General features: G+C 38.5%; 1 protein-coding gene across 1 annotated transcript; it reads right to left on the bottom strand.

Annotated features, from left to right (window-relative positions):
• On the bottom strand, window positions 1-27,405 carry TIPARP (TCDD inducible poly(ADP-ribose) polymerase). Its single transcript, XM_061168189.1, has 6 exons — window positions 27,161-27,405; window positions 23,352-24,304; window positions 8,490-8,658; window positions 7,032-7,192; window positions 2,723-3,001; window positions 1-2,043 (listed from the first exon to the last, which is right to left on the bottom strand). Exons 2-6 carry the CDS (start codon window positions 24,263-24,265, stop codon window positions 1,596-1,598), a joined length of 1,971 nt encoding a protein of 656 aa, XP_061024172.1. The 5' UTR covers window positions 24,266-24,304; window positions 27,161-27,405; the 3' UTR covers window positions 1-1,595.

Genomic DNA, 27,405 nt, shown 5'->3' with positions numbered 1-27,405 from the left:
TTTTATTTTTGCTTTAGTTTTATTAAAAAAATAAATATGTCATAAAGCTTTTTTTTTTCCTTTAGGGAGAAAAAAAGGAACAAGTTTCATAAAACCAAATAAGCAACAGTAAGATGTCTTAACTTGAAAAAGATTGGGAATTACTGGTTTACAAGTTACAACTGAATGAAAGGGCAACTATACCAGCCTCAGCTGGCTATTTCATGCCAATGGCAGCAAACAAAAAGATCAACGAGGGCAAAATAAATAACTGTGTGGAAGCCCTGGTAAGTGCTTAAACAGGCCAAGTCACTGAGACATCAGGATAGATAGATCTTGCTTTGAACAACACAGAAGTTCCTGAAGAGTTGTGTATAAATGAAATAACTGCAAACATACGAGGAGAGCTTGGAGTCTGAAAGAATTCCATAGTGAATTCTTTCGTAAACAACCACTTCCACTTTTGTAAATCCAGGTCTGTTTGCTTTGCTTAAGGCAAAGTACACTGAGCGGCTACCTCTCGGCTCAGGTAGCGGCCCGGTCTCCTAACACTGCTCCTGCCTGGCCACTGGCACAATTTCCAAGTCTGTGTTTCTGTGAAGTAGTGTAAGATACAGAGTTGACCAGGGAACCCAGCTACATCTGGCGAAGCAGGCAGAGGGGTGGGGGTCCACCTTTAACAATATTTCCATGTCAACAAATACTTTTTTGAGATCTACTTTGTGCAAAGTACAGTAATAAACTCTAACCAATTCAGTTACAGATGTATTCTTTCTCTAAAACCTTCAGTCAGGGTCTACGTCTAGAACCCTAAAAGTAATACTTTTAATTCTCAAGACTGGCTTTAACCAAATCAGGTGCCCAACTCCTTCAAACTGGGGTGGATGATAATGAGAGACTGAGTTTTCTAAGGCTGAAGTTTAACATAAGAACCACATTTTATATAACTAGTTAATGAAAAATTTTGCTGGTGACAAATTTTTCAAATGGTTCTTTTTTCCTCTTACTTTCTCTAAACAGAACTGAGTTCTCAGGCAAACTCTGCAGAACAGTTAAAGTCATTGATGCTCTGTGGTTGGGTGACATATTTCAGTCCTACTGATAGAAACAGAAATTTCTTTCCACCCACCAGAATGCCATCAACTCATCCTACACCACAGCAGCAGTGCTTTGGACAGAGTAAATATGGTGCTACTAGTTCCAGTCAGTTTTAATCTTTGTAAATGAACTGGATCCTCACATTTGCTCACAGCCTCCATTTGGCCAAACTTCTACCAGGCTTAAGCCACATTTAGCTAGGCTGTCTGTTTCTTTATAAAAGCGCTTCTAGTAACATTGCGGCCTATGATGTACAGGTGTGAGTGAGAAGAGTGTGCAATCCTAGTCTTTCCCACACTGAGCACGCGAACAACAATTAGTAAGTAATTAAAGAATAAGTGGTCATTTTAAAACTTGTGTTTTTCTTAAAAAAATTTTTTTTCACTTTCTAGCACTTAAAAAAATGGTCTTAAAACTGCCCTATTTCCAATGCTGTTCCCTACTCTGCCCACCCATCCAAAACCTGCTACAAATGCTGGATTGAGTTTATACAAATAATTTAGCAGTACCAAGATTTTTCAAATGGAAACAGTGTTACTGACTTCTTCATATTGGATAACAAAATAAGGGTAACTCTGGTCGTCATTAAAAATGACAAAAATCTGAGGCTCAAAGAAATTATCGACACAAGAGTCATACAGGTCACTGGTGACGCTGCCGGGGTTGACGGGAGGGGGCCTTCTCATGCCGTGACTGCCCATAGTGTATCTGCCAGTTAGCACTTTAGCCAGAAACATGAAATGGACTCCTTTGGAGGACTTCTTAGAAAAGTTATGAGAGTAGCTTGCCTTCTTTGCAAAGTAACTGCCCTGTCCAAACATTGTAGCATGCTTTCCACAGACTCGAGGGTCAAAGTTGTGCTTGCAGATCCCATCTACCACATCCTGGGATGTTCCATGAAATAAATGTCTCTCATTTATTATTCTGTCACGGCCAAACATTTTCCGGTTCATATATTCCTTTTTCCTAAAGCAAAAAGTAGACAGGGAATTCAAAAAAAGGAAGGTATAGATGAGTTAAATAAGCCTGATGTTCTCTTTATGGTTTCAATGGGGAGGAAATGTTAACGTAGCCATCAAGGGCAAAAATATCATCAAAGATCATACTGCAAGTTTAAACTTCTCTTTTGCACAGCAGACAAAAGCCCTTTCCCTCTCTGCTCCACCAACCATTTGTTCACTTGCTCTTTCATTTCAAATCTAGCTCTCATAGCTTACCTTCTCAGGGTGACTTCCTTACCTAATTCCACCAACCTGAAAGTCTCTCAATTCTGAGGGTCCTCAAATCTACATGCAAGCTCCCCCACACCGAATTACATTAATTTGTGGCTGACTTGAAATACAGCATCATAAAGTGATCAATAACAAGGCCTCTGGTGCTAGCCTGCCTGGGTTCAAATTCCAGCACCACATCTTATTAGCTGTATGACCTGTGGCAAGTTACTGAACTTTTCTGTGACTCAGTTTTCTTTCTGTAAAATGCAGACTATAATAATCCTGCTTGGAAGGTCTGTTATGAGAATTATGAGTTAATATATGAAAAAATATGACATTAAGTTCTATGCAAGTCTTTACTATTATGCTCTGCATTTATCATTAACTACATCAAGAAAACCTCTTTTGAACTTTTCATATTGCTGACTCACCTTTTATATTTCTCCCAAAGAAACTGATTTTGGACTCTCAATATTTGCAAAATTCTATATTTAAACTCAGGCACAGTCTTATGAAAAAGATTATAGATGATTCGGTAACTTTTGTCCTCTGCAGAAACAGGCACTTGAATGAAGTCCTGAGAAGGATGCATATAAACCCAAGTTTCAGGGTAAAAGTTTGCTGAGGTGACCCCATCTGGGCAGATGATCTGTGATGAGGAGGTTGCTTCAAGAGGTGGAGGAGCCTGTGTGGGAACACCACCAAGTGTCCTGGAAGGGAGAGGGAGGAATGTCCATGTAAACCTCGGCATAAGTCCAACTCACATTACAGTGCTCTAACACTATAATCTGAATAGCTTAAATGAATGTCTAAAAACAACTGGCTTATGCTCCAATATAAAAGTTTAAAAAATTATAGAAAATGCTATCAATTAAAGGAAAGAAAAAACCTTAGTGTGAACACTGTACAGATAACCTATTATTAGTTCCCCCCGGCTTCCTTATGGAGAAAACTCTGGAATGTACTGCTGCAAGGCAAGCAAGCAAGCACCAATTTATAAATATCTTTCCTTTCTGAGTCCTGGATTCCTCTTTTGCCTATATAGTTACACTCCATTTCAAGGTAACAACAATTTGTATGTGTTCCTCAAACTTTGTTGTACTAAGCAGAAAACATATCACTACTAAAGGCTACTTAGATGGGGAAGCATAGTGAATGGAGACAGTGAGGCAGGTGGGTAAGAGGGAGCTTACAGGGAGATGACAGAAAATATTTTTTTTAAAAAATGTCTTTTTATAAAAATAAACAGATCATGGGTTTGGTATCAAAAGAAAGTTGACATTTGGCATTTTCTTCAGTTTTAAATATCACATATAACAACAAAACCATCAATATAATTCAAATTTTATAGCTTTAGATGTGCTTAAGATAGAGCTAATTACCTTAAGCCCTAGATACCAGAATATCCTTGAACCTTAAGTTTAGGTCTGTTACTCTAAAGGATGAGTTTAGACAAGCAGTTACTTATTCCTGCCTGATTACATGATTTAAATCCTATTTCTTGGCCGTTTTCAAAATATAGCAAAAGGAAATAAGCAGAGATAAAGGGAATCCTAACCCTGACACTCAGATTCAGGGCAAAGAAGGCCTGCCAGTTGTCTTCTGGAGCATTTTCACAAAGACCTGACAGACTCCTCCAGAGCCTTCCTTGCCTGGTACATTTTTCTGAAGAGAGGCCCCACTGCTTTAATCAAATTCTGACAGGTATGTAACTCCTTAAAAAGCCGTCACTATTCTAGAGGAATGTCAGGAAACACAGACTATAATCTCCTTATTTTTAGCTGTTCCCTCTATTTCTGCTCTGTGAAGAGTCTAAGTCCTAACCCACCAGGTTTACCAGTATTGTTAGGGGTTGATGTTACCAACAGAGGTTTCTGGGTTGAAGGAGGAAGGTAAGATTCTCCCAACCACTCTGCCCAAAATAGGTTACAGGCTGTCACAGCTGTACTGAAAACCTGGCACTGACAACAGAAGAGACGGTTCCTCTTCCTTCTGCTACCATTCCTGCCTGGAAATCAGTTCACAAAATGAAAGCTTCATATTCAGCTCATGGGTATTCCAATGACACATTGCAAGCTTCCTACATACCTAGCCTTCTCTAGGGAGCCAGAGTCAGTCAAAGGCTATGGAGCATATACTCAAGGACCTCTGAAGAATGAATTCTCCTAATCTAAGGTCACCGTTTATCACTCTTCTTCCCTCCTCTGGCCATTCTGAAAAACATTTCCTAATTTCAGTGATGAAGTAAAAATTAATTTTGTCCTTTTTGGGAGGGGTCCCTAATGTCCTGGAGCTGAGCTAATGCCTGATGATCTGAGGTGGAGCTGCTATAATAATCATAAAAATAAGGTGCACAATAAAGGTAACGTGCTTGAATCATCCAGAAACCTTCCTCTAACCCCTCGTCTGTGGAAAAACTGTCTTCCATGGAACCCGTCCCTGGTGGCAGAAAGGCTGAGGATCGCTACTCTGTGGGTCTCAGGCCTTATCAAGACCATGAGGTGACTGCACAGGACAGATGTCCTGTCAGTTGAAATGGACTTCCAAACTTTGAAAGCTGGTATTTGTGTGTTTAGCTCAAGTATTCCAAGAATATTCAAGAATAAGATTTTTACTAGCCCTATTAAAAACCAGCAAGCACATGGAAAAAAATTTAACTGAGAAACATCAGCTAAACTTGATTGTGGTAATAATTCTGCAATATATATAAAGTCATTATGCTGTGCACTTTCAACTTATACAGTGTTTTATGTCAATTATGTTAATAAAACTGGAAGGGGGAAAAGGCAGGGAAACCCTTTAAAAAGAGCCAGCTTTGCAGGAAATTCATGAGTTAAGCTTGCACTCCCACCTCCCTACTCTAGCATTCCCAATTCTTAGGTATCTCTGATACGCTGATAGTTACAGCCTTTTTGACACCTATGATTTTCTTGGAACCTTTGCACTTACTAACACTTCAAAACAAAACTTTCAAAAAAAAAAAAACACACAAAACTTTCTTCCTGACTAAGACCATGGTCTCTCTAGAAATCCACTTCTGAAATCTGACTTTTGGAATTGGTCCTTCTCTCTCTCCCCTCTAGGCCAGCCCCGGACTCCAGAGCAGACAGGAACTCAATGGCTGCATGCACATCACACCCTGGTGAACTTGCTGCTACTCTACTCTTTTCCTGTTGAAATGTCTGCGTGATCTCTTTGATTTGCTAAGCTCTACTTTTTACCTGATGATTACTGTTCCAGATAAGAAGACTAAAATAGGAAAGTTTGAAAAGGAAAAGAGTGGCTTTCTTTGTTCCCTTGTAAGCCAAAAATAGGAAGACCATATTTGTGGTATTAACTCCACTACTGCTCATACCAGTTTTACAGTTCATACTTCTACAAAACAAGCCTAAGTTTAAAAAAAGGTGAAGGGAAGGGCATTCCATAATTGCTAGTCTTAGGATCAAAACACATCAATTTTCACACTTCCGTAAAACTCTCCCCACAACGCAGCACTGAACGAGCATTCCTCCTCTCACACAGAAGCCGCATCGTGCTTGACTGGCCCAGCACGCCAGGCTGCGGGTCTCCCTGAGGAGCCCCACTGTCTCACAGTCTGTTCCTAGCTGCCGGGCGCTGGCACTGTCTCAGCTGTGCTAGCGCAATTACGGAACGGCGTTTTTACTAGTTTCTAAAAAAAAGAAAAAAAAGAAAAAAAAAAAACCATAGGGTAAAATTTTCACACCTAAACTAAGAAGAAAGCACATGTTTACCTCAAGTTTAGAAACATATATTTCTTAAATCTGCCTTACTAACAAACTGCTTTTAGGTACTGAGCATTTCAAGGATTTTTGTTTACATTTTGTTTTTAATGTTCCCATCGCAATCTCAGAATTAGAATCATTAAGACTACCATAATGATATGCAAAAAACACACTTTGGACTTGAAATAAACTACTAGTAAGAATATAAGATGCCAACCACTATTATCCTAGATCTCCCCAGTTCATAAAACCAAGTAAACCTAGCTGTATTTTAAAAATCAAGCTCTAAATATGATCTATCTGACTAGAGTAGATAATGATTTCCCTAGAGACACTACCTCTCGGAGATGGCCTTGCTAATGGCAATGTGCCCCAGCTTTAGCCATCAATGGAGATGTGCCAGTAGGCTCTCCAGAGGAAAAAAAAATGGCACTGGGGGAACTGGAAGGAGAGCTCCCCTTTAATTCAGAAGTTTGAGCTCAGTCTCAAACCTAAAAGTATGACAGGTACTTTTAATGAGTGTTACAGGAAAATGGGCCTTACTGAGCAAATGAGAATGCAAATTGCTTGAAAAGGTGAATTCGCTTCATGCAAGTTCACTGAAGGGAGATGAATGGAGAACACTACCTTGAGGAACAATCTCTACTTGCCAAGGCAGTTTATGGGCTAGAAAATAGTCCCATAACTTGGAAGGGTATCTCAATCTTCCATGAAAGAGGCAAATGCAAACACTGACTTAATCTAGATAGAACTACTTTTAGTTGTGGAAAAATGTTTACTTTGCTTTCTAGTCCAAAAAAAATGCAAGAGGATGCTCATTCTTTTAGTGCTAGGTTAATTACAGCTCATCTGAACTCTATTTTTGAAAGAATTAAACCTAAAGAATAACTCAATTTTACATTTTAGATAATCAAGTTAGTCTTTTAAAGTCTTTTGGGCATTTAAAAGTTGTACGTTTACATAAAATGGAGGGTGAGAATTTCTGCTGGACACATACTGTAAATATGGAAGCAGTATAAAACAGGAACGGAAAAGGGGTCTCCTTTTTATTTCTCTTCTGAAGAATGAGTTGTGGAGAATGTAGTGGTTGTTCCACATCATAAATCGGACTTCTTTCAAACCTCGAGAGTTGGCTTCTTCAATCAATCGAATAACAGACTATGGAGGAGAAAACAGAAGGTAAAGAAAAATCAGCGAGTTAAAAAAGCAATAAACAGTCACTATAAGATAGGAAAAATGTTAATGTAACAAAAGGTAAAAATAGTTAACTTTGCTGTTAACATCAGAAGAGCACCAAAAAGTACAGTGAATCAAATTACTTCCTGTTATATGCAGGAATTTTATTTTTTTCTAAGATGCAGAACAGAAAGATGCTTCCATGGATTTCCTACCTTATGAAACATGTGAAAGGTTAGTCTATCCTAATAGAGGCCTTATAAATGTCCTGGAGATTTTATTGTTTCTATTCCTTGAGAGAGTTTCAGAAGAGGGTTAAAGGTGGTAGTACATACTGCTCACATAAATCAATTACATTCCAAACCCAAGAAACCTCTCAAGAGGAAAAACACAGGGACAGTCCAACTACATTGGACTATCCAAATATACTTTAAACAGCCTCTTATTCTCTTCGGAAGATACCAGATACTAGTGACTACTTAAGAATAAGAAATTTTAACTCAATATTGTGTTTTATACTAATTAACATATTAGGTTGTTTTCTTTTGCTATTTCCTTATCTAAGGTAGATAAGTCAGTTCTCCCTTTTTTGTTATGCTGGAAATGAATTTAATCAATTAAAGAAGTCAGATCTCTGGAATGTGAAATTAATCTTTAAATCCATTTTGGGGCAATTAATTGTGACTCAGAATTCTCATTCAGAGGCAAAGTAAACTACCATCATTTTAAAACCTCACTGCGTAATTGATGAACTATTCTTACCATCTCAGACCAAGGATACCTATGCACTTGTGATGTAATTTTAAATGACTGATTTGCTTGACCACAGTTCAATAAACATTTTCAAGTACTTCTTCCAGGGGCACAAGGGCAATTGTTTTCCCCAGTCTTCTAAAATGCTAATATTTTAACATATGATCCAATCACCAGGAGGCAGATACAGTCAGAAGTTACACTAGTGCTCATCTCATTAAAATTACTCCAAAGTTGGCACTGAGTCTGAGTACTTATCACAGTAAATACTTGGTCCCTATTGTAATAAGACACCGGGAAAAGCATTTTCTCTCTGATAACAATGGTATTCCATTTACGGGCTCCAGGAAATTAATGGGAAAAAAATACATTTCAGAAAAATCAAGAGAGAAAAGTATTATTCATTGTCAACAAGACAATATCCAAAAGCTCTTTGGTTTGTGTTTCTATCTAGCCATCATCAGAAAGGAACAGTGAAAGACAAAAACATTTAAATGCACTTTTTGGAAAAATACTCTGTAAATACCTCAGGATACTCCCTCCATCCAAAGTGGTCCCTACAGAAGAATTTCCAGACTGTGTGGTAAATAGAGTTGACATTGCTAGAGGGTGGTGTGGACAGCCTTCGTAGTTGGTCAAATTCAGCTGTTTCATACACATTCATGGCATTCAAATCTGCCCAAAATTCTTGTCCTCTAAAAAGACCCAAGAAAAAATGAACTGTTAATATCAGTATATTTGCAAAACAGAAATACCTAAACATAGCATATGACATTACAAATATCTAGTATAGTATATTGTAGAATTTTCAAAGCTTGTTTTGTTTGTAGTAAAAAGATATCATTGTGAGTGGTTTCCCCATTTCCTTTATGTCTTTTCTTAACAAGACCAAAATGTCCAAGCCATGGAGCAGGAATTGATTCTATCCTACAGCATCACTGGCCTGAACCAATCAACATAGTCCTGGCTCTTCCCACCACAGGAGGATAAGCCAAACCTGGTCTCAACCAATTAGGGGGTCAGCTCTAGGATGAAGCTGACATGGAAAGCAGAGAGAGAAAAGAAACTTCTCTTGAAGCCTGTCTTTTTTTCAGAGGCATCACAACAGGAATATACAATATTGCCTGATGAAAGATAGGAAAAACTAAATGACCTCAGATGAGACAAGTACTGCTAATCTACCTAACATCAATATCATCTTTTATCCTGTGGGTGGAAAATAAAAAAGGTTGACAAAATATGATGAGAAAAAATAGTCTGGATTATCATAACGTTCAGCATGAGAATAGTTTTGTCATTTTGATATATGGTCTGCTGCTGCTGCATCCATACTTTATTGGGGAGGGGGAGTTCCCACTATATAAATCAGAATCACTTAAATTTATAAAGGGTGGTACAAAAAATTTGTGTTTCTTTTTTAATGGGACTTCATCTACTGTTTGACTCATCTGAACCATTAATGGCAAAATGTTCAGTTTTCTTTTTGTATATATTTCAAAATTTCCCTAAGAAAATATAACATCACAGCTATAAGCAGAGTGACTAAGTTTTTAAATGCATTATTTTATTCTTTCCACCACAGATTTCTAAATGAATGTCTTTAACACACATCCAGATACTCCAGATCCAGTGGCACTCAGAACTGGCTCATATGAAATCCAGGTGTTTGGACAGATATTCCCAATAACTGACAGGCTTTCTTGTAATTAGGATTTTGAAAAGGGTATGAATTTTGACCTACGGGTTTTGTTGGTTACTGTGAAACTCCAGACTCTGCTCTTGGAACACTTGTTTCAAGGACTGTTAAATAGGTACTCTGCACAAAAAAACATTCTGTGGTCAAGTCTGAAAAAGTTGTCTACACAGAGTTAAACAATTTACTTACTGCAGCTACTCCTCTGTCCCTTAAATATGTGAAGGTAGAGACTGAAGTATCAATACCATGGTGAGGGCTAGAAAGTACTCTTCCAAACCTACGACAATACTCTCCCTTTTACCATGAATACCTATTAACATCTCTCACTAAACACCGCTGGCAAATGTGAGGGAGAGAAAATATTTTCTACCCTCCACCCCAATGTTCATAATTTGTGAATTAGCTTCTCTTTGGGAAAAAAACAAACCAAAACCAAAAACTCAAAGTCATATACCAACTGATGTGGCCATGGAGCACATAACTTGTAAAAAGCAGTTATGTTCCTTTAAAAATTCCTAAAGAGCTTCCCGAAACCCTAATTTCTTGCTTAATTTCAAGTGAGGATTAGAGTGCCTAATTTCATCCTAACTAGCAGGATGTAGTCTTAAAAGGAACATATAATTTTCAGTGTGAAATGCGAAGACAATAAAATGCAGTTTATATCACATTTGAACACTACTTTGTTTAAAATTATTTATGGTAAATAGGAATACGTAATCCAGAATTTTAAAAAAATGTTTCTGGGAAATTCTACAAAAAAGAAAAATACTGAAAACTGGAACTCCTATACTGAAATTAAACTTCACATCAAGTTAAACAATTTTCCCTTAATTTTAGGAGACTCTGATGTTATCGAGTGGAGAGATATTAACTTCTTTCTTCCTCTTAAGATCACTTCCAGTTTCTAAACAGATTTTCCTGCTTTAAGTTTATTTCCCAGTAACTATTCCCAATTATGAGTCAACAAATCCTCAGTATTTTCTTTATGGAGTTCTTAGTATTGCAGTTAATATGTTAACATACATTATACTATAAACAGCCAATGCTTTTTGCCATCCAGATTTTATTCTGGACATCTCTCTAGCAATTTCTGTTTACGACTATATTATTAAGACTTCATAATGATTTGCATGAGAAAGACATCTAAAACTGCAGCTTTTGCTACATTCTCTGAGCACTTCAGTCTTTTGGGCATTATGAAATTTCTATGACAAATCCTAATTTACTACAATCAACTGTTCTGTGGATTGATGTATCAAAATACTATTTTAGCTCCACTTGATTTTCAATATGCTTTTCTAGAGTTGACAGGGACAAAATAACAAATTTGAAAAACATTAAATTATCTTTTTATAAGATTAATTTTACCACCTGCTCTCCCTGAAACAGGGAATGCTTAAAAAAATCCAAAGCCAAGAGTTTTTATTCTCTTCAATCTGCATCAGTATAAAATTCATCCAACACGAAAGCCAAATGTTCAACATTCACCACTCTTATCAAACCATTGTTTTGTATTATCAGAAACCAGTTATGAGTCGTGTGTATGGAAATGGTGATGGTGGGCTGTTTTAGGGAATACACAAAGAATCAAACAGATGTAGTCCCTGGCTTCAAGACAGAAAAAACTAACAAAATCTAAAACCAAAGAAGCAGTACATCTGCCTATCTAACACAAGTACATTCTGGGAATGAGAAGACAAAGAAAAGGCGTGCAGCATCATGGGAGAGGTGGTGGCTACTGCTCCAGGAATCGATAAAGGTAAAGAAAATAACACGCTTTACAGTATCAATCCAAGATAGCTTTCTGTAAGAGAAAGAATTTTAGCAACAGTTTAATAGGAAATAGGGATTCCTCGGTAGTTCAGACAGTAAAGAATCTGCTTACAATGCAGGAAACCTGGGTTCGATCCCTAGGTTGGGAAGATCCCCTGGAGACAGGAATGACAATCCACTCCAGTATTCTTGCCTAAAGAATCCCAAGGACAGAGGAGCCCGGTAGGCTATAGTCGACAGGATCACAGTCAGACATGACTAAGTAACCTAACACTTCAACAGGAAATAATTACCAGAAAGTGAAGGTTATATGGAAGAAAAAAGTTCTTCAAGCGTTTTGCTTGAAGGGTAGGGACAGGGAATAACAGGGCCAACGTTGGAAAAGGAAACCTTCTCAACAGGGATACGTAAGAGATGAGAAAATGTGAACAGCATACCACAAGGCACAGTGCGAGATGTCAGGCTAAGGAGGCAAGTCTAGGGTCTCAGAGCCTTAAATAAAGGTTGGAATTTAGACTGTTGAGCAGATGGAGGTAAAAGGTCAAAGTGGTCAATACAGGATGTGTATTAACTGAGCAACAGAGACAGTGCTAGAGATGGGGCTGGAGAGAGGAGAGACAGGGCTTCCTAAAAGCAGGGTGCAGTCATCCTGGCAGAAGGGAACCCTTCTGACTTAAAGACAGCCTGACTCAGGGATGGCCAGAGAAGAGTGAGAATGGGAGGCAGCCACTGAGCAGTATGCTTTAGATTTAGTTAAATGTATCATGTGGCTGAATCAATCCATCTGGACTCACCCAAAATAAAACTTTATCACAACAAATTAGGAAAAAAAAAAAAAAAAAACCATTGTGAGCCAATGGCTGGTTTTTGCTTTAATGGGAAGAAAGAGAGTGGACTACAGAAATATTAACAATTCTGTGTCAACATGCTTCACCAAACACACCAGCACACATACCAATCTAAGAATTTTGCAAAATTAAAAATTCTGAAGAGAACACCCATTCTCATAATTTCGATGCTTACTAACAATGACTCTCTTTCCACTCAACAAATATCTTGACATACCAACATTTCCAACATATATTACCAACACACAGAGTACCAACACCCATACCATCATTTGTTCTAGAATGTGTATGTCAGATACTAAAAAGTACAAAGGGCCTGCAATATAAATGATAGAATGTAATGTAATGGAAACCAAAACTATTAAATAAATAGTTGCTGAATAAAACAGAAATTAGGACACAATCTCTTTGTTGGATAAATAGTTCTTGGGATTATGCATTTGGGAGCTCAGGAGAATGTAACCATTTTAGGCAATTTCTCTATTTACAAATTGTTCAAAACCAAGAAAGAAATGTGACAACAAACGTAATCATAAGTGGACACAATGATTAAGTGCTGGGCTATGGCAAGGCTAAGAAGATGAAAATGGTAAAATGCCCAAAAGTCAGTGGGGAAAGACAAGCAAGCCCTGTGGCGCAGTGTGAAGTGTGGCACAGAGGTGGTCTGGGAGCAATCCGGAGGCCTCACTGCTGGGAAAAGGGTCACGAAGGTGTTCAAGGGACGTGTCCCAGAGTAGGTGAAACACGAGCCAAGTCTGGCCAGCCAGCAGGCAGACCATGAGAGGCAGGACACCACATGCAGAGTGACTGACACGTGCAGAAGCCAACCAAGCGCCGCTCAAGCAATCCAGAGCAAGCAGCACATGCAGTTCATGTGGGAGGTCAGGGTGTCTGTGTGTGTGAGCAGGATGATAACAGATAAGCCTGAACTGAACAGGTTGGCTGGGGCCAGATAATGAAGAGCTTTGTGTGCTGGGTTAAGAGGTTAGGACTTGATTCTGTGGGCTACAGGAATCACCGGTGGATTTCAACAGGGGTCAGATTTGCCTTTTATAAAGGTCACTCCAACAGCAGTGGTAGGAAGGGCTGATTTGTTTATCTTGGTAGAGAGGGGTGGGGGAGGGGTGGAGATAGGCACTTATTTGCTAAATATTTATTAGATGTTTATTATAAATATTTATTATTCTATACTTAGCCATCTATAGCTACTAAAGTGCAAATGAGACAAATTATGGCAGAGAACTGAGAAGGCAACAATGGGGACGATTTGAGAGTATTTAAGAGTTAGGCTAACTGCATGAAGGGGCTGAAAGGAGTGGAAGGAGTCCAGGATGTGTCCCATGTTTCAGATCTGGTGACTGGATTAATGGTGCCATTAAATGAGACTAGAATCACAGAAGATGGAACACATTTAAGTAGGAAGATGATGCAAATAAGATATAGAACTCAGACTTTAGCAAACGTCAGTTAAGTCAAGTTTTCTGGACCTTACTCTGTACAGTTTTAACTAGATGAGTTAGACTTCGGAATCTTGGCTTCCTGCCTATAAAAGTTAACTGGTTTCTACAAGGATAAACCTGTGACCTCAAACTAATCAACACCCACCCTAATCAGCTGGATTAACCAGACACAATTATTTATTACTATGATATAAAGGGAAAATGTCGCCCCCAGCTGAAGGTCACGATGAGAGAAGGATAAAGATCAAATGCAGTATCGAGAGTTATTTAGGCTTCTTCTGCTACAGACTTGAGACAGGCATGACAGATGGGATATGTTTGCTGCTGCTAAAGAAATTTCACAGGCGCACGAAATATAGCTGGCTTTTGATACCTGGCTTTGATGTTTCCAGGAACTCATTTAGCAGTGCTGGAATATCTGGCAGCTTATAGATTCCTTCAAATATGTTACAAGGTGATGAGAATCAAAGCCATGGCATATATAATACCAAAATACACTGTGAAAGCAGTTTAGTTATTAAACTTCAGAGGACTATGTACTCTTTCTGCTTTAGAAGCATAATAACTGTCATTTATTCTGTCACTAATTAAGATTTTTGCTAACACTGACTTGAATACATAGCAGGAAGTTATTTGGGAAGGCAATAAAAATGATCTATCTTTGTATGTTGCCTACATACAAAGCAACATCTTTCACTGTTTACCAGAGGTTAAATTTCTCTACTTCTACACTATAACTTTGGGTCCTGGTAACAACTGGGTTTTCCCCCTTGGTATCCAGAAGTAGTTGTAAATACAGACATACCTACAAATCAGAACTCAGAGTTTTGTTTTGCTTTTATTTTAACGTTACTTTGCGTATGACCCTCAGTAGTTATAAGCAAGCTAAGAATCAAATGTTGACTTGCAATTAAATCTGCCCACCTCTAAGAAGACCCTGACTTATTCAAGGCAGGATTGCTGAGACTTAGAGCACCCTGTAAAACAATTAACATTAAACCTGGATGATATATTTACCTCAAAAGATTTTGGGGTAGGTAAAAATATTCCCCACTTTAAGATTCAATGGGGCTTCGAGTGTCCAGGGATCGACTTTCTTAGAGCAAACTTCTAGCTGTGTGTGCTGCTCTCTTGGTCCCTCCTAGGACATCTTGGAAACAGGTGAATGAGGAGGCAGTAAGTTAATGAGTGGATTTATCTGTGTGCTAAACCACATGCTTGATTTACAAATTGTCAGACATCTAATCTGTGGTGTTAAAGTGATTCTAGAAGTGAACATAGTGAAATAAAAATGAGAGGATAAGAAATAGGAGAAAAAAGCCAGGCAGGTAGGTTGTCTCTATGAAAGGATACCTTGTTTTTTAAGTTTTTATAATTCTATATTATCCAAAAGCATGTGGGGAACTAAACAGACACATAACAGTTTATTCTCAAAGAACTCTGTACTAGGACATGGCCCAGATCTGAGTACACCTAAGAGTTTCCTAAATCCCTAACAAATCATAAGTCCTCTCTACCTCAGGCAACCCCTGAAAGCAAATTACAATAGCTACCTGAGGAAGAGAACCTACTAAAACACTGTTATGTTGGGCTTTTTTGTTTTAATTACAAAACTATCAGTTCAAAGCAAATAATGCAGAAGAACTTTTTAATAATATGTGGATAAGCCTAAAATCTTTCATAAATAAAAATTATATTCTGAGATCAGAAGATCTCGCAGCTATCTATTTATGGATGCATGGGCCTAAATTTCACACCCTGAAGACATCAAAAATGTCATATAGCCTTAACTTTTATCCCAGTTCAGTCACATATCCTGAGACTCTCAGAAGGTAACTTAAGTGAGACATCTCAACCATGGCCTGAAGAGGAAATGAAACAATTTCTAAAAGAACAGCTGGGATAGGAAACATGTAGCACATTGAAAAGAAATGTATCATGTCTTATACTACCTTAAATTATGTAGTTATTGCTTTTTATGAAGATTAGTAAATATCCCCTTGTCAAGTGAAATATTTTTAAAACAGAGAGGTTTCTAATCTCAAAGTAGAAAACAAAAAGTGTCTGCCATGTACTCAACTGATTAAGTTCTGTGGATATGAAATCTGACAATAAAGTAGGCTGAATTATATTTACTTATAAAACTTTTCTACATAATTATAAAATCAATTGTATGCAAACTGATTAAAAATAATTGTTTTCAAATAACGTCAATTTAGAACTTGTTTACTCATCAATGAAACACTAATTATAAATAATCATAAAATTTATCTCCTAGTAGCCCCTAGTAAGGTACAGTTTGTTAGCTTATTTCTGAATTGACTTTCAAATTTATAAATAACTCCTTTAAAGAAAGGTTTTTTATTTAAAATTTTGCATATAGCTGATTCACTTTGTTGTGTAGCAGAAATTAACACAATACTGTAAAACATTTAAACTCCAATAAAAAAATAAAATTTTGCCTTTTCCCCCAGTTAGTACAGACAAACTAATTGATAAATGACCAAAGTAAAAATTATTTTTTAGTAACAAATTAATTGTGGAACACTTTACGTAAGTGGCATTATTTAGTGATGAGTGGCAGCATCTGGACGATCCTAACATCAGAAAGCAAAGTTGCTTCTGTTTCACATCCTCTGCCCTCCATTCAAGGATGTCTTTCTTTTATTACCTTGGAAGGCAAATTTAGTATTTCTCCTGTGCTTATTTTTATTCTTGCAATGCCTGAAAATGAAAGAGCGAAGCCAGGTGACAGTCAGAAACCAAAGACCAACCGCAGCAGGAAATTATTTAGAGTAGTTTGTGCCATTTGCCCTCCTACGCCCAGATCAGCTGCAGGAACTGTGAAGATCACAGGGTTCAGGCAAGATTCTGAAAGTTCACTGCAAGCAAAGTTCACTCTTGGATCCTACCCCTGCCATTCTTCACTGACTATTCAGTGCTGATAAAAAGTCAGAGCAAAGAAAATCACACACACTTTATGGCTATATGTCAAATGAGAAGGTAACAGTTTAAGAAGCTCTTAATCCAAAAAGGGGAAAAAATTAATGAAGAGAAATTCCCGTAAATGTGGCTTAAACTATTTTCTAATCATTATGAGAAGTGCTAGGTTTCAACATAAGACTATTCACAAATCCTTCCTTATGCTCAGAGGCAACAGCACCAAAATAAATGATATCTATTTGCATACAGAATACAAACTTCCCAAACTCTTTCTCAGACAACTTAAGTCACGAGGGATTCTAATGCACTCCTTACACATTTTGTGGTACACACATTCACAAATCACTGGTTTCTGTAGAACATGAAACCGAACAGTTGCTCTAACATTCTCACTCTCACAACACGCTTATCCTTTCATTGTGATGACCATGCAAAGGTTCTTTACTGGTCAAGTGGGTGTTACCAGTAAGTAAACAGCACGGAGCAGAGAAGACCAAGGAGACAGACATATTTTGCTGTGTGGTCACAGCAAACAGGAGGGCTTAGTTAACTCCCTTCTGCGCTTGTCTTAGCAACAGCAATTGGCTAGGTCAGCAAGGCAAACTGGAATTTTCATAATCAGAAGTTTATTAATATAATCAACTTTCTAAAATGAGCTCCTGCTCACAGAATTAGTCATATTTATTTAGCACAACACTACTATTTTTTGCACAAATCAAATATAAATCAAAGTACCAAGCTCAATAAGTGGAATTTATTTTTACATAAAATCCTTCATTTTTGAAGATCTCAAAATATATCTCAGAAACTATCCCTTATAACTTCAAATCCTCCTATTAGCAAGGAATTAATCTACATTAGAAATTTGAGGCTTTCAGCTAATGTGTTGGGGATTGGGCTGGATTATGTTTAACACTTACAGGGATTTTAAATAGAGGCGAGTTTGTGCAGTATGATCCCTGGTCCCTAGAAAGCACTGCCATAAATAATCTATGAATATAAAAATAACATTTTGTTTTGTTACGGGAGTCCCTTCATATCTAAAACCATGACTTGTTTGCTCCTAGAAATGGTGAACTTTAAATAGAAATATTTTATTCTTCTGTACAGTTTCTGCTGACAGTGTTGCAAAGTGCAGTTCACCTCAAGATCTTAAGCTATTACCTACGGATTTCAAGCCCAGAGTGAAACACAAAATGGCTCAACCTTCAGCACTCTGGTATCTTCCAAAGATACAACCGTCATTCATATTCACTTCCTTTTAGCTTAATAGTCTCAGATTTATTTAAAAGAGAAACTCTACTGCATTTACAAAGGGAGTTTCTTATAAAACTTACCGATGTCCAATCTGAACCAGCCTTACAAAAAGTTTTTCCAGAATAACCAAGAATCATCTTGTAACTCAAAAGAAAGCTTTCCTTTCGCAAGAAGGCAAGTGCAACTAACAGGATACTGGTAATTATCAAAGGGTATTGACCTAGGTTAAGAGGATCTCAGGTCCTAATTTTAAATGTGAAAAAAGTTATTTTTTTGACAAAGGATGTAGAATCTGGTGGTCTCAAATCAGGGGATAAGATACAAGAGGCCACAGGAAAACAGTCACAATCTTAAATGGTTGCATTTTATTCAAATTCCCTAAGTAGGCAAGGTTTGTAAGGGTTACCTACTGCTTCACACCTTTTAGAAATAGTCCCCAAACCTAATATGAAACTAAGAATCACTAAGATCAAAGATGCACCCAGAAGAAATTTATGAATTTACCTTTGCTTTATGGTAGAATGCAAAGCTAGAATCTAGAAATTCTAGTCCAACAATAGGGAGTAGTTTTTACAGGAACAGAGTAATCACTCAAAAGTTGCATTTTCTGCACGTTCACATATGCAGAATGAAGTTTTAAATGTTGAATGGAATTATTTTTTCTATTTACAAAAAAAGTAAAAGCTTTAGAGTCAACTCAACGAGAAAATGTATAATGTATCATGCAATTATTTTTAGGAACTATCAGATAACCTCGTAAGTTATTTCCCCAACTGTCTGATTTAAAAGTTATACATCTTTGCTCTCTACAAGATCCATTTTCTTAACCATGAATATATCAGGAACAGACTGACCCCAACCTGAAGCCAGGTGACAGCTGCTTCAAAAAGTCTAATCTGCTTACTGACAAAACCAGAAAGGGAATAAATGAACGACTGCTATTGATTCCCATGAAGGCTCTACACAGACCCAGTAACTTCCCTGGATTAGTATAGACAGAAGCCAATTAGCTTTATTTCATATGTAAATAGCATCATAAAGAGGTACAGAAAATAATTCATTGGATTGCTTTCTCCTGAAACACTAGGCACACATTTTGAAAGTCACTTCAAACACAGTTCTTGCTTATGGAGCTCTCTCTTTCTCTTCGGCAGGAATTTTTTAAATAAATTCAAACTCATCCAGCTGTGTATATTCAAGAAATACCAAAAAGTCACAAGGCATAGTAAGTTTCAGCTGTTCTCCTCTCTCTGTGTTATCAATAACACATAATGAGTTAGTTCATACATCATCACAGCTGTGCAGGCCAGAGCTCACTTGGCTAATTTAACTATTCCAGTAGTGTTCAGTCAGGAGCTTGGTCTACTTTAGATAATCCACTCTGCAAGTCATATAGAAAAGAACAGCATGTGCTCTTCATTATCACTAATAAGCAATTCTCCTTCTTTCACGCAGTTCCTGTGAAGTCTTCTAATGGTACTGTCCCTTGGACAGTTTTTTAAAAAACAGAAACAAACTTCTAAGAGCAATGAGCAATCAAAATCACTCAAAACTAATGAACTACAGCTATGACAAGACTCTAGGCTTAAGCCCCAAAACTTCTTTTATCAATAAGTTTTAATTCTAAACAGGAGAAAAGAACACTATCTTCTGACAAAAATTAACCATGGAGTCAGTGTTTGCAACTTTCTTCTTCATCCTTCCCTTTTTCAAGAAATTCAGAATTAGAAATAAGTCACTGGTCATATTTTCACCTATAGGTTACCTCCAAAATAAGGTCAGCACAGTGCCTCTTCCTTATGGGTGATAATAACTATGAGACTATTCTGGCACACTTAAAAATGAATGTAATGTGAAAACTAATGGCGATCTCAGTTGCTAAGGGGAGATTTGCACATTCTTTACAATGGTATTCTGCAGTTAGTGAGACCCCTTTAAAAGTGCTTAGTCCTGCCATTTAGTTATCATTTTCTACTAAGGATGAATGCCTAAACTGTCAGAGACTGTGTTTTCTTAATGGAAAACACAACATTCGATGTTGTTTTCTTAACTGTGTATTTGGATTTGGAAATTCTCCAAAGCTCATCCTGTGTGCAAAAGAAGCCTCAGCATCTAAATATGGGGAGTTCATACATACAACCAGTTTTCAGTTGATGTTGCAGATGTACAAAAGCAGTGAGAAAGCAAAGTAGAATAATATAATTTGGAGTGAAGGCAAAATTGGAAAAGAATAGTTATAATAATTTCATTATAATGAACCAAATAAGCACTTTTATTACTGAAATCCCATTTTTATACGTGTTTTTAGTAGCTAAGCATCTTGACTAATAGTTGGAAGGTACCTGTGAACTTATCTAGCTCAACTTTCCTTCCATTCACTCTTAAGAATAAAATGAACACTGCACATCTCATTTGAGTTAAGTTAAATGTTAAATCCATTTGCAAAAACCAAAGAATTTCATCTACACAGTTTGAAACTATGAACTCTTATCTTTGCTAAAGACGCAGAACTATGAACTTTCCCCAAGTTCCACACAATGAACTATTATGGGTATAGTATATAATAATGATTTACCAAGTCATATAAACTGCGGAAAACAAGTGGGATAAACAACTGCCATTCATTATTCCTGAATCCAGAGACTGCCAGGTTCGGCTTGGGCATATACACAGCTGAACACACACTTCCTGGTTATGTGCAATCTGCACAGATAGACCAGCTTTACAGGCCTGACCACAGAGATTAATAGCTTTAGCCAAATAATGTGGTAACCATGTGAACCTGGGCTGCTCCAGCTTGTTTGTGAATCTCTCAGCAAGGCTCAACATGCCGTTATCTGCATCTTGTTGCCAGGAAACACAACATCGCTTTGGAATACAAGGAAAACCAGGTTGCAGTGACCACAGGTCAACTTCCCAAAAACCCAATTTTTGACACTTAGCTATCTACAATCTTACATTTCTTACTGTAGTCCATGGTGAACTTCACTTTACTAGTAATTAACAATACTTTTGGCTATTTTTTATCAGGGCAGGACCACTTAACCACCAGTAACAATACAGTGCCAGCAATAGTAACTATAATGATAATTCTCTCAAACTTTTCCTCTCAAGTGTCAAATAAATATTTACTTCCTTAAAACTGGGTTGGAAATCAAGCACTCACTGCGAGTACTTTATAACCGATCCAACAATGAATGCATATGGGCTTTCCTCTATGTCTATTTTTCAGCAAAGAAAGTTTACCAAAGGATAAAATACTCAATATGGTGTAACTCTATGGCTGATTCATATCAATGTATGACAAAACCCACTGAAATGTTGTGAAGTAATTAACCTCCAACTAATAATAAAAAAAAAAAAAAATAATTATATGACACCAAAAAAAAAAAAACAAAGTAAAAAAAAAAAAAATACTCAATATGCTGCTGTCCTAAGAGTTCATGGATTTTCTGGGATCAAAATACCTGTCTTGTCTTGCTCATAGTAAGAGAACATAATGTGTTGGACAATAATCCTGCTAGTTTCTTCTCAACCAATTTAAACAGACAGAAACTTAATGTACCAAGATGCTCAAGTACTCAGCAGACTGGAAATCTGCTTCATAAGAGTGAAGTGGGAGGCCACTGTTATGCACAGTTTTGCAATCTGGAGATGGCAGGATTAGAGTGGCTTTGAGAGTATATAAAATTAATTACCCTTGACATACCAATTAGAATTGCTAGCTCATAGGCAACAGAGATTTTGGACAATACCTTATTAAAAAGATTTTTAAGGCAAAATGGAAAACATTTTTCTCTCTTCCAATGCTGGCTTAAAAAAATAAGTCAAAAGTAGTCAGCTTTATTACAGGATCTAATTCTGTAATATTCTGCTACCCAAGCAGGACAGGATCTTGAGTGCATTATATTATCAAGAGAATACATTTATGATCAGGAAAACTATATTCTTGATATAAGCTTTACTTTTATCCCAAGAGGTCTTCTACATAATAATGCCTCTAAACTTCAGCTTTATATTGCTTTATATTGCTTCTCATCTTGCTTCACAGGTCTAGCTTTTGAAACACAAGATGCAAAATTCCAGTCTCATGATAATAAAATTGCTAAAAAGACAGACAGGTCTGTGTACTGAAATATTCAAAGAAAACCACTTACCTAATACTAAATGGGAGCAAGAGAAGTTAAACAAAGGCCAGGTTACTGTGATACCAACAATGCTCTGGCACTGTTAGAACACGGAAGGTTAACATCAAAACTAACAGAATTGGACAACATGGAAATAGTTCACTACCACCATTTGCCTTCAGACTCTCCAGACACAAGTCGTATAACTTATTAGTGAACAAAACTGACTCTCCACAAAGTTCTTCTGAACTTTTGAGTTAGGATAGTTAGCTTGTTGTAAGTCCCTTTATATTACAGGAGAAACAATTTAGGAATACAAAGATCAGTGCTTATTATACAACCATTTTTGCACTAGCAACTTTATATGTAGCAACTATTATTTCTCTATTTCCAAGTTCATTAAAGAATGCAGATGTGGGAATTTCAGTTCCCCTATCAGTGAATAATGCTTGGATATCCATACTAAAAGAATCAATTTATTTATTGAGTTGGCCAGAAAGGTCATTTGGGTTTTTCTATACAATCTTTTTTCCAAATGGTCAACCCAATATAGGTCTTGCCTACAAAAAACATGAGGATAACTGCTTTTATGCAAATAACAAATAAATATGTCCATTGGCATAGATTTTCCCTTCACTCACTGTTAAAAGACTCAGGTTTAAAAAAATACTGAGTTGTGGAACAGTTTATCTGGAAGATAAATAGAATAATAAAATTAATGGTAAAAAGCTTTAAGGAAACTAAAAAAGAAACTTGACATGTTTGGGCATAATTCAGAAGTTTGGGAGGGTCTCAGAATCATTCACAGAAAAATTTTTTGAACTATTCAAAATGAAAAGAGGGTCATGAAAATCTTCAACTACCACTACTTTCTTTTAAAAATATAGCAACTTCTGAGTATGCAAAACTTTAAAATTAGATAAATTAAGCATTCATAATTTATAAGATTCACCACAGATTTTCTTTCAAAAGGAAGCTCTCCTGTCTGATAAAATAGTATTTGATTCACAGTATTCAATGTATATGCAAGTTCTCAGTCACACACATATTGCGCAGAGTGACATCTGAATTGTTCAAATCATAAAACCTTCATTGTTTGGTTAGATAAATAGCCTGCATTCAACTGCCATGAAAAATCAGGATAGCACATAGCCAAAAGAACAAAAGTAGAAAAAGAGGATAAAACCTGTTAGGTTACTACTGAAAGAAACCACCCTACTAAGCCTTTAGCCTTTTTACCTTCTATGATTTAACAATAACTTTAGAGTAGTTATGAATACATACCCATACTTCATTCTCATTCTATCATTTTCTGGGTTACAGTAAAATCTTTCCAAGTGCTCCTGGGAGTCATTGGATACACTCTGCCACTTTTGCGTAGTTGTCCTCTTGATCTGCCAGTGATATGGCAAGATCGTGTGGTGCTTCAAACAATCCCTGCCATAAATACAAGTGCCTTGCAAAAAGTCCATGCAAATTTCAATTCCGTTCTCTTGGTGAGTGTGGTACTGTAGCTGGTTCACCAGCTCAAACACAAGATCAAGGGAGGCCTCCTCACTTTTGTCCTGAAAGAGCTCGGTACTCAACTTGTCACTGGTGTCCAAAATGTACTGGATTGTAAAACTGTTGTCTTGGAAAACCCCTGGAACATAATCCATGACTTTGTCTATGCAGTCAGGACTAGCAGGAACATCACTTGAAACTGGGTGCAAAAGGTCAGTCTGGAAGTGCCCTGCTGTAGAATCTGCCACTGTCCCACTGATGGTTTCTGGTGTAAAGTTATGATCCTGGATTGGAACCACCTGCTCTGGAGCATCAGTGGGAGGATGGGCTTCTGGCATCTGGCCCCCAACATTTGTCCCATCAGGAATCAGGACAGACATACTGTTTTCAGTAGGTGGACACGATGTATTTATTTCCAAGGGTTTCTTCACCAGAGGTTCATGTAAGCTGCTCTCTTCTGCACTCTGGTTTCTAGATCTAAAAACCCCATCAAGTGAGCCAGATTCTAACAAAGTGTTTAATATTGGCCTCAAAGACCTCAAGGTTCCAGTTCCCAACCTCTTCTGATCTTTTTTCTTAAAACAAGTCTTCAATGGAGTGATCTTCTCAGAGAGTCTCACTGGGCATGAAAATTCATCAGGAGAAGGAGGCTGCACTACACAGTCTGGCTCAGGTTCGGTGGTTTCCACTTCCATGATGTGGATTAGCTCCAATTGCTCTTCAGTCTAAAAATCCTACAAGAAAAGGAAAGAAGATCATTTACAAGCTGACAACAACAGAATCCTTTTCATTCATCATTATGTTTTGTTTTAGTCTCTAAGTTCCTGAAATCCTTTCTCTTATACTATATTTCATCTTTACAGGTCACTTTTTAATTTTGTTGAAAATCAAGGCTCCAAAGGAGCCAAGGTTATTCAAAAGCCCACAAACAGGTAAAGATGAAAGAGACAGCATCTTCTCCACTAGGCTCCTGACATTTATTTGTGGACTTAATATAAAATGACTTGTAATTCTGCTGGGATATGAATTTTTACAGTTTAAGTCTAGGATGGAGTGGAGAGAGGGGTAGAAATACGTGCATCTATGACAGTGGGGAAACCACATCTCTATTGCTTTGTGGTTCTCTTCACAGTTGTTTATGTATCTCCTGTCTCATAAGGTGACAAAAACTGTAAAAAAAAAAAAAAAAAAAAAAAAAAAAGTTTGTCAAATGCAGGAAAAACTGCAAATTAACTGTGAGTGAATTTGCGGTATGAGGCTATACTCAGGAAGCAGGCTCTCAACTGAAATATTATATGGGAGAAAACCAGGAACCTGTTGAAGCACGTCTAGATGCAGAAAGTTCCAATATATTCCCCAAGGATGTTAAGGGTCTACTTTTGCAATCCCCAAAACATTACCACTAGTAGCGGAAGAATACCAGGGTTTATTTAGCAACAGAAGCTATATCAGCAACAACCACTGCACACTGTTTTAGAAACCAAACACAACTTCCTAATACAGAAAGGGGCCTCCCTGTCTTCAGAAAAGCTACATATGTGAATTAAAAAAAAAGACAAATGAAGGCACAGAAAAATAACACAAGAAAACAAAACACAGCAAATTTCAGGTTCCTAATGAACTACACAGGGACTTAAAAAGTGCTTTCTTTGAAGAATCAGACCCATTGAAAAAAACTAGAACTTAAAAAGCAAAGAAAACTTTGCAAAATGATGAATGGTGTCTCCTCCACAATCTAGCATTCATTAACTAATTCTGAAAATATTTACTGAGCATTATGCCAGGTGGAAAAAAGGTGGTGATGAGCAATTAATCCTCTTCTCCCTTATCCAATAGACTGAAAGAAATGTTTGCTGCAAGGGCTCATGATTTCACCAAGTATGCATCCAGGGTACAGTGCCTAGTACACTGCACACAGTGGGTGCTCCATGATATTTTCTAGCTGAATTATTGGAGAAAAAGCACCAATTAAATGGCAAGTCCCGTGAGCCTTTATGGGTCAAGAAAAGCAACAAAACGAAAAAAATTGAGTCCCCAGAAAAAAGAATAAAAGATCTAATTGGAGGGATTTAGAAGTCTACATGTGTAAAAAGTGCATAATAAATCAAACTCGGAAAAATTAAACACAGTATATAACGAGGCGTTAATGCACACGGCAAGTACAAAAGAAAAGGTAGAAAAAAAGAGTTCAGTGTGAGCTGGCATTGTTAGGGAAAGCTTCACGAAGGAGGAGGGACTTGACATAAGACATAAATCAACTGGAAGGCAGCCAAGCCAGGCGTTATTATTCATCATTTGGTGCTCTTGCCTTAAGGCACAATTGGCACAGATTGTGGTATTCCCTCTCCACAGCAAACCGGCCTGTGCCTTCCCCCACGCACGCACTTACACACACACACACACACTAACCACTCCTATCACACCCAATCAAGGCAAAACAGACACGAAACCCAGTTCATTTATACGAGGGCACACACACGCCACAACTTTTCCTATTTTTGCCCTCTGTCCAACTCAGAAATAAAACCGAGAAACAGGCAGAGAACTGGAGGAGTGGCTGGAGTGAGGAAGTCACTAGAACCTAGTTCCTCAATTAGTTTGCATAACAGAAAAAAAAAATAAAGATTGGAAGGACACTTCCTCCAGTCCCTCTGCCAGCGACCTACAGCTTCACCATTCACCTCACGATGCCCCCGGGTGATGCCCCGGTTCTCAGGCACTCTGCACCCCACCACCGTCGGGGAAACCGCCCCGATCCCAACTCAGGACTCCGTCTGGGCGTAGAACGACGCTCGGATCCCGGCCGGGGGTCCGAGGGACGCCTCCTGCCGGCCGCGGCGGTTTGCGCAGCTCGGCGCTCGGGATCGCACGAACTGTTCCCGGCGCAGCCGATTCGCAGCCAGATCCCGGGTGCTCCCGAGGATCCCACCCCCTCCTGCTCCTATACCCCCGGGCCAGCCTCCTCCCACCCACCCAGCGACCCCCCGCCCCGGCTGCCCTCCCCCTTTCAGAAGCCACTAGCGGCGCCTTAATTTCTTTCTTTCCTCGACCGACCTTCCCGAAAAGATTGTCCTGCGAGGCTCGGAGGACCGACCTGAGCAGAGCCGAGGAAACGCAGAGGGCGTTTCTCGGGCTGGCGGGGAGGAAGGCGAGGACTTTAAAGTTAATCTGAAAACAGCTTGCAAACTTCTGGGCTGCAGCCGTAACGCGGGTCTGCCGGAAGGCTCCCCTCAGCCGCCTCGCTCTCCCCCGCGCAGCGCGCCTCAGAACGCCAGGGGTCTGCCCGGCAGGGGCGACCGCATAGACGCGCCCCCGAGCCTCCCTTAGTAGAAACGCTGAGCCGCCGGCGGCCTCGACTAAACCCAGTGTCTTACTCCAATTTATACACCTGCCAGAGACCCGAAGTGACTAGAAGTGTAAATCAATGCCATCCTAATATTGACTGGATCCAAGTGAATTCGGTACAAAAAGGTAGTCTAAACACCAATCACCCCAGATCGGTGAAAGCAGGCAGCAAGGCCGGCACCCCTTTCCGCGACCACCATCCCAGCGAGGGTTCCTCACCGGCCCCTCAGAACCGAGTCCTTTACCTGAAACGGGCTGTCTGAGAGAACGGACCACAGGCGCAGAGCCGGACGACGCTGGGTCGCAGGCAGTGTTCGCGCCGCCGGCTGGGCGCGGAGGGTGGGCTCCGGCGTCTAGGAGTCATAGGCTCGAGAAGCGGCGAGCGGCACTCGGGCCATTCTGCCGCGGGGAGCGCAAAGAGCCGCGACTGCACTCCCGAACCAGCTCGCTCGCCTGTCACCTCGAGCTCTGCTTTAAAGTGGCTTCCGGT

The sequence above is a fragment of the Dama dama genome, chromosome 19 (genome assembly GCF_033118175.1).
Source record: "Dama dama isolate Ldn47 chromosome 19, ASM3311817v1, whole genome shotgun sequence".
NCBI lineage: Eukaryota > Metazoa > Chordata > Mammalia > Artiodactyla > Cervidae > Dama > Dama dama.
Note: the sequence above shows the minus strand (reverse complement) of the source record. Positions and strands in the feature narration are given on the sequence as shown.